At 46.2% G+C, this 8,877-nt stretch overlaps 1 protein-coding gene across 1 annotated transcript in view; it reads right to left on the reverse strand.

Annotated features, from left to right (window-relative positions):
• LOC124550978 overlaps window positions 1-8,193 on the reverse strand; it is a 28,971-nt gene extending 20,778 nt beyond the window's left edge. The window contains exon 1 of the mRNA XM_047125798.1: window positions 6,950-8,193. Coding sequence (XP_046981754.1) covers window positions 6,950-7,550 — 601 coding nt within the window. The 5' untranslated portion in view covers window positions 7,551-8,193. The remainder of the gene's footprint in view (window positions 1-6,949) is intronic.
• Window positions 8,194-8,877: the final 684 nt, after the last annotated feature.

The raw sequence follows: 8,877 nt of genomic DNA on the forward strand, positions 1-8,877 counted from the left end.
TACCAATCCCAGTGTGCTGCCCCATCTGCATCAAAACATCCCATCCATTCTACGCTTACACACCCTCGATATCTTCTGTGATCTCAGTTTTAGCAAACTGCCACTCCTTAACAACGACATTAGCTCTGACGTTTATTCCTCCTGTCAGACTGAACTCACTCCTCCCTAATCTTTTCTCATTTCGTGGCTTCCCTACCTCCCCATCTGCTATGGACTCCATACCCAGATTTTATGCTTTTCATAAACTCAGTTCATTAACTGCAACGGCTGCAGGATCTACACTTTGTAAGTCTCAGCTCTTTCTTTGGGATATTGTGCACCTGGCGCTCTTGTGCAGTCTAATGAGTTAACTGTCTTTGCCTGCAATGGATCTTTTTGCAGAATCTAGTAGCTCGTTATAAACATCCTCTTCCATGCATTTTATAAATATTACCAGTGTCCAAAATTGTGTTTATGCCGACCTTTGATCACTTTCGCATCTGATATAGATACGCAATATACAAAATGAAACTGTCTATGCACCGTCTTAACAGAAGCAATCTCAACATAATAAAACATCATCTGTTTATTTGTTTGTTTTTCTCTTGTTTTTTGAATGATGATACCGCTATTTGACTGTAATAGTACTTATTTTATTATTATAAGACCCAGATTTCGCCCATAGGCCATTTATATGTCAAAAGACCTAAGACTGATGACTTTTGACATAAAAATACGTTTTTCTACTTGAAAATGGCCTAAGGTCGGGATCTGGATCATATAGCAACAAAATAAGAATTGTTACAATCAAGTGGAGCCAGCATCATTCAAGAAGTCTGTCATGACTTTGGCTCAAGCCAAAATAAAAATTAACATCGTTTCTCCTGAACAAACTCTGTCTTATTAGTCAAGTCGGTTTGGCTTACTCAGCAGATCTGAAACAACCAAACATAAATCCAACCATAAGTCCCTATGAGTTGCGGAGCGAGGTGGCGCAATGGTTAGCACACTGGGCTCGCATTCTGGAGGACGACGGTTCAAACCCGCGTCTGACCATCCAGATTTAGGTTTTCCATGATTTCCCTAAATCGCTTCAGGCAAATGCCGGGATGGTTCCTTTGAAAGGGCACAACCGATTTCCTTCCCCATCCTTCCTTAATCCGAGCTTGTGCTTCGTCTCTAATGACCTCGTTGTCGACGGGACGTTAAATGCTAATCTCCTCCCTATGAGTTATATGCATCTAATGTTTATATGCATGTTTACTTGGTTTGAAACTAAAGCACAAGAAAGTTGGGGGTCTTGTTTCCCTTCATCTGCATGACATCTGCTTTAAATTACGTATTTTGAAGCCCGAGACGTATGGAGATGCAATACACACTACTGGTCGTTAAAACTGCAAAGTCATGAAAGCAGCATGCAGTGAAAATCCAAGAGTGACCGGACTACAGCCTACCGACACTGCAGTTAGTCATTCTACGAGATTCGTTCCTGAAGTAATGCCTTCTATGTTTTTGTGGAGAGTTTAGATGTCCGCGCCAGATGTCGTTGGTGTAGTGCTGATGCTTGAACCTTCTTCTTTCATTTGCAGCTGGTTTCGACGTTCTGCGGCAGTTGGCGCCAGCAGCGGAATGTTCCAAAATGGAGTCTGTCTGATATGGATGCACGTGTGAAACAGTGATGTGTGACTGAGTTCCTCACTGCCAAAGAAATTGCACCGGCTGAAATCCATCGACGTTTGATACAGTTGTATGGAGATGGCAGAATATACGTGAGGCGATGGGTATGCCATTTTCAAGATGGTAAAGAGGATGTGCGTGACAAGTCATGGCCCGGTCGATCCTGCACAGCTCTCATCCCTCGCAATGAAGAGCGTCTTGATCAACTCATCCGTGCTGCTCGGCGGATAACGGCCAGACAATTGTGTGCAAAGCTGAATGTCGGCTGTAAAGCCTTAGAAACAATGTTGGAACATCTTAGTTGTCGCAAAGTCTGTGCGAGATGGGTCCCGTGGATGCTTACAGATGAGCAGAAAACTCATCGAATGGAAATTTGTTGGGACCTGCTGGACCAATAGGAAGCTGAAGGTGACAATTTTCTGTATAGTATCGTCACAAGAGATGAGATGTAGTGTCACCACTATGAGCCAGAATTCAAAAGACAATCCATGGAATGGCGGCATGAGAATTCTCTGTCAGAGAAAAAATTCAAGTAATAGCCATCTGCCTGCAAAGTGTTGTGCACAGTCTTCTGGGACAGCATGAGTGTGGTTCTTTTGGATGCTCTGGAGCCTGGAGAAATTGTCAATTCAGCGCGCTGGCTAAGCAGGAAACCCGAATTTCCAGGGCCTAAGGTCGGGATCTGGATCGTCTAGCAACAAATGAAGGGAGGAAGACCAGCTTTCGCCTGCAACATGATAACGCCAGGCCCCACACCAGTTTTTCGACCTCGCATCTCATTGCAAAATTCGGCTGGATGTCTTACCACATCCACCATACAGTCCCGATTTAGCGCCTTCAGACTTCTATCTCCTTGGGCCTACATGGCAACATGGCAAACATTTTCAAGACTGGGATGCAGTTGTCGAAGCTGTAAGGATGTTTTGAGCCTCAGCTGGTTCCAATTTTTACAAGGGCGGCATGCAGGCTGCGCTTCATCGTTTGCAAAAGTGCGTAAAGAGTAATGGTGACTAGAATGAGATTTTCACTCTGCATCGGAGTGTGCGATATAAAAATTTCCTGGGAGATTAAACCTGTGTGCCGGACCGAGACTCGAACTCGGGACCCTTGCCTTTCGCACGCAAGTGCTCTGCCATCTGAGCTACCCAAGCACGACTCACGTCCCCTCCTCATAGCTCCACTTCTGCCAGTACCTGGTCTCTTACCTCCCAAACCTTACAGAAGCTCTCCTGCGAGCCTTGCAGAACTAGCACTCCTGGGAGAAAGGAGCCTGGGGGATGTTTCCAGAATGAGATTTGCACTCTGCAGCGGAGTGTGCTCTTATATGGTAGAGCATTTGCCCGCGAAAGGAAAAGGTCCCGAGTTCGAGTCTCGGTCCTGCCAGTAAGTTGACAAGGGATTCCAGATCGATTCCGTATTCCTGGATTTCCGGATGGCTTTTGACACTGTACCACACAAGCGGCTTGTAGTGAAATTGCGTGCTTGTGGGATATCGTCTCAGTTATGTGAGTGGGTTTGTGATTTCCTGTCAGAGAGGTCACAGTTCGTAGTAATTGACGGAAAGTCATAGAGTAAAACAGAAGTGATTTCTGGCGTTCCCCAAGGTAGTGTTATAGACGATTTGCTGTTCCTTATCCATATAAACGATTTGGGAGATAATCTGAGTAGCCGTCTTAGATTGTTTGCAGATGACGATGTCGTGTCGACTAATTAAGTCACCAGAAGATAAAAAAAAATGCAAAACAATTTAGAAAAGATATCTGAATGGTGCGAAAATTAGCAGTTGACCCTAAATAACGAAAAGTGTGAGGTCATCCACATGAGTGCTAGAAGGAATTCGTTAATCTTCGGTTACACGATAAATCAGTCTAATCTAAAAGCCGTAAATTCAACTAAATACCTAGGTATTACAACTACGCACATCTGAAATTGGTAGGAACACATAGAAAACGTTGTGGGGAAGGCTAACCAAAGACTACGTATCATTGGCAGGACACTTAGAAAATGTAACAGATCTACTAAGGAGACTGCCTGCACTACGGTTGGCCGTTCTTTTTTAGAATACTGCTGCGCAGTGTGGGATCCTTACCAGATACGACTGACGAAGAACAACCAAAAATTTCAAAGAAGGGCAGCACGTTTTGTATTATCACGAAATATGGGAGAGAGTGTCACACAAATGAAACAAGATTTGGGCTGGACATCATTAAAAGAAAGGCGTTTTTCGTTGCGACGGAATCTTCTCACGAAATTCCAATGACCAACTTTCTCCTCCGAATGCGAAAATATTTTGTTGACACCGATATACACAGGGAGAAACGATCACGGAAATCAGAGCTCGTACGGAAAGGTATATGTGTTCGTTCTTTCCACGCGCTATACGAGATTGGAATAATAGAGAATTGTGAAGGTGGTTCGATGAACCCTCAGCCAGGCACTTAAATGTGATTTGCAGAGTATTCATGTAGATGCAGATGTAGATGTATATTATAGGCCATAGTGACGTTATCTTCCAACAAGATAACAAAAGACCACATGATGTCCTTGCTGCCCTGACGTACCTCAATACAGATGGTGTAGTACTGTTTGGCCTGGTGAGAACGCTACACAGATATCTTACCAACTGGAGACATCTGTTCATGGTTTCTTGAGAGACTGGCACGACAACACTCACCAGCCACGACGACTGATGAAATGTGGCATACGGTTGAAGCAGCAGGGAATCATGTACCTGTATTTATCATCCAAGCTCGGTTCTACCCGATGTCCTACTGGGTTAGACTCGTTTTTGCTGCCAGAAGTAGCAGCTCGGTGTACTGAACTTGGTACTCCATGTACACTGAGGTAACAAAAGCGATATGCACATGTACAGATGGCAGCTGTAACGCGTACACAAGGTATAAAAGGGGAGTCGTGTGACGAGGGTCTCGCTCCCCCTCCCTGATGATGTCCTCGTCCCCTCCATCTACCCCTCTTATCAACTTTGATCCTCCCCCCCACCTCCTATGTCCTCTCCTTTAGGCACCCTCCCTCCCTCCCTTCCCTTCCCTCCTCTTTCCTTTCCCCCCTCCCTCCTCCCCTCTCCACCGGGCTTCCCTCCCCCTTCCTCCCTCCCCCTCTCTCCTTTGCCCATGGCATCTCTGCTCCCCCCTCTCCCATTCCCCTTCCCATTCCTCCTCCTCCACCTCCTCTCTTGGCAGGTCCCCGGACTCGTACACGCTCAGTGAACATTCGCGCGCCAGGGATCATCGCCGTCAGTGTTTCGTGTGTGTGCCTTCGTTTGTGTGCAGTGTTGTTCGCCGTCACGCCCCCACCGTTCACGTGCCGTCGCCATCATCCATGTTCTGTGCATCGTGTCGCCCAGTGTTAGTGATGTCTCTCGTCTAGCGTGAACGGCTACATGTTTTATCGATTTTTAGTGTCTTCATTTTTTGCCCACCGTTTTTACTATCTACTCTGTGCCACCTTTATGTACTACTTGTTGTAACACTCAAGGCTGAAGAGCGGCGTATTGTGCTGCTGCCAGCCCGCCTTTGTATAAGGTGTTAAAATCACAATAAAGAAAAAAAAAAAAAAAAAAAAAAAAACGAGGGCCTCCCGTCGGGTAGACCGTTCGCCTGGTGCAAGTCTTTCGATTTGACGCCACTTCGGTGACTTGCGCGTCGATGGGGATGAAATGATGATCATTATGGACAACACAACACCCAGTCCCTGAGCGGAGAAAATCTCCGACCCAGCCGGGAATTGAACCCGCGCCCTTAGGATTGACATGCTGTCGCGCTGACCACTCAGCTACCGGGGGCGGCCTAAAAGGACAGGGCGTTGGTGGAGCTGTCATTTGTACTCAGGTGATTCTTGTGAAGAGGTTTCCGACGTGATTGTGGCGGCACGACGAGAATTGAGACACCTTTAATCTGGAATGGTAGGTGGAGCTAAGTGCTTGGACGTTCTGTTTTCAAAACCGTTAGGGAATTCAATACTCCGAGATCCACAGTGTTAAGAATGTGCCGAGAGTACCAAGTTTCAGGCATTACCTCTCACCACGAACAATGCAGTGGCCGACGGCGTTCACTTAACAAGCTAGAGCAGCGTCATTTGCGTAGGGTAGGGTTATCAGTGTTAACAGACAAGCACCACTACGTGAAATAACCGCAGTAATTAATATGGGACGTACGACGAACGCATCCGTTAGGACAATGTGTCAAAATTTGGCATTCATGGTTTATGGCAGCAGACGACTGACTCAAGTGCCTTTGCTAACAATAAGAAATCGCCTGCAGCGCCTCTCCTGAGCTGTATCCTAGACGATTGGAAAATCGTGGCCTGGTCACATGAGTCGCGATTTCAGTTGGTAATAGCTGATGGCAGGGTTCGAATGTGGCGCATACCACACGAAGCTGTACCTCAGGTGGTCAACAAGTCACTGTTCAAGCTGGTGATGGCTCCACAATGGCGTGGCCTGTGTTTACATGGAATGGACTGGATCCTCTGCTTCAAATGAACCGATCATGACTGTAAATGCTCAGGTTTGGCTACATAGAGACCATTTGCAGCCATTCATGATGTTCCCAAGAACGTCATCGGCCAGAATTATTTGCGATTGGTTTGAAGACCATTCTGGACAAATCAAGCAAATGAATAGGCCACCTTGATGGCCTGACATGAATTGGGTTGAAATTTCATGGGAGATTAGTTCGTGATCAAAATCCTGCACCAACAAGAGTTTCCGAATTATGGATGACTACAGATTCAGAATGGCTCGATATTTCTGTAGGCGACTTCCAAAGGCTTGTTGAGCCCATGTCACGTCGAGTGTCTGGCAAAAGGAGGTCCGACACGATATTAGGAGGTACCCTTTGACTTTTGTCACCTTAGTGTACTGCAAATAACCAACAAATTTAATCAAGTATTGTTCCCATCTGTATCCTATGCACACAGTGCATAAAATTTCATTATTTGCTATCCTTACTGTTGTGAATTTCCAGCAGTGTATTACCAGTGGTCCGACGGTGTGACCCCTGCGGTTCTAGGCGCTTCAGTCTGGAACTGCGCGACCGCTACGGTCGCAGGTTCGAATCCTGCCTCGGGCTTGGATGTGTGTGATGTCCTTAGTTAGGTTTAAGTACTTCTAAGTTCTAGGGGACTGATAACCTCAGATGTTAAGTCCCATAGTGCTCAGAGCCATTTGAACCATATTACCAATGCCAAAAGACGCCCATCAGTGTAGAACGAACGAAGTTAAGCAACAATAAAGTGAAATCCCCGCCCCCCCCCCAAAAAAAGAGGGACTTACTAGCGTCGTGGTGATGAGCAGCACCAGTCGCTGCCACGGCCATGTGCTCGTGGTGCTGGTGGTGATCCACGTCAGCAGTGATGCCAGCAACATACCCAGTAGACAGAGGAGACCTCTTGGACAGTGCTGCTGAGGTATGACTGTCAGCTCCTTCTTGCATCATTTTAACCAAGTGAGCAACACCACCTTTCCTTAATCGTTCAGTGCCCACTGATCTCTTAAAGATCCTGATCCCCACATGGGGTTCCATAACTGGATTCAGTCCACTCTGGTAATCAGATCTGCTGAAGATGTTATCATGCAGTAGACTACCTTCTCCCTCCAACCAAAATCTCTGTTGGTCGCTGGTCTCGAGAACAAGGGCTCCCTCATCTATAGAACCACCCACATCTTCAACATGTGGTTCAGATACTGTCGTGTGGTCGTATTCAGACGGCTTGTCGTCTATCGGTAGGATGGACGCTACTTGTTCAGACACAGCTAGTGGAACGCTGTGATGTGAAGAGAGGCTCACTGCCTCGTTTTGTGATACTGGCTGGAACAGCTTAGAGAAATGATCTGTGACAATTCTATCCCATTGTCCTTCTCCTCCCATAACCATTCTCGTGATAGCGTTTTCCAAAATAGGACGGTCATTTCTGTTGAACTCCTCCAATGCAGAAGATCTGTACAATGTAGGCTTCTGTGATGTTCCAGGCTCCACATTCTCCCCGAGAGTGACATGTTGTCGTGACAAATCCCTCTTCTTATTCTGCAGTGTCTTTTTCTGGGAAACATTTGCCTGGGAAATGTAGTTCCTAAGATTTGCGGGGAATTTGTTTTTAATATATTCGCTGCCTAAAGCTGAATGAGCATATTCTCCATTTCCAAACGATTCCCTTCCTCCAAGTGTGGTCTGAGGGAGGATGTTTTCTCTCCCGTTACGAATTTGTAACAAGTTTCTCTGGTGTAGTGGGTACAGTGCTTCTGTAAACGCACTGGCATGTGTATTTTGGGGTGTATGTATATTCCACTGTCCTTCCTGTAGGTACTGCTGATGATTATTTACCACGCGCGGGTTGACACTTGATTCTGAACTGTCATAGCCAGTTGACACATGAAAGGGTCTCTGTTCTTGTGCTTCATCCACTCCATATCCGTTTGGGCTGGGGAAGAATCCGAGGAAACCACGACTTGTAACTGGGGAACGTGGCAGACGAAGAGAACGTTTGATCTTACTCTCCTCGTGTTCGCCAGAGAGGACAGACTCTCGAGAATCGAGGTTACTGTTCCCCTCACCTTCAGCATCAGCTGGGTTTCCATCATTCACAAGTTTATTTGAATCCCACACTGTTGTGTGTAGCTGCTCGACCATTGTACCATGGCCATCCAGTATCTTACGATAGGGTTTCTTTGAGACTTTGTACTCGTTTAGAGAAGGCTGAAGCTCTTCTTCGTCCTTACCAGTTAGGCCTGAAGCTCGATCATGTAAGTGTGGACCACGGTCCCCTTCTCTAACTTCATGTAAGAACCTCTTATCTGGTAGTTCAGGCTCCCCAACAGGAAATAATGTCAGCAAAAGTTCAGCGTCATCAGCCGGTGTCGAGTATGTGTGAAGACGTCCCTCCATGATATTCTGACGTTGCAATAAATGAGAGTCTGCAATCTCCACGCCGTCGCCCAATGGCAGTCTCGTCGCAGACGATGGATGAGTTGTCAGCAGCACCGTCACCTGCAACAGGAGGAGGAAACTTCGTAAAAGGACGGATTTCAAGCAGTTTCCTCTGAGCTGTAAACATGAAGTTTTAGGTTCACTAGCAAGCATACAATTGCTCCTAGAGGTCTTAACTGCAGATATCAGAAACTTTTTGACACAGACAAAAAATAATCTTCAGTAAAAACTATTATGGAGTAAATGTAAGGAAGAGATTCATTCATGTCGTTCAGAG

The sequence above is a fragment of the Schistocerca americana genome, chromosome 9 (assembly GCF_021461395.2).
Source record: "Schistocerca americana isolate TAMUIC-IGC-003095 chromosome 9, iqSchAmer2.1, whole genome shotgun sequence".
NCBI classification, from domain to species: Eukaryota; Metazoa; Arthropoda; class Insecta; order Orthoptera; family Acrididae; genus Schistocerca; species Schistocerca americana.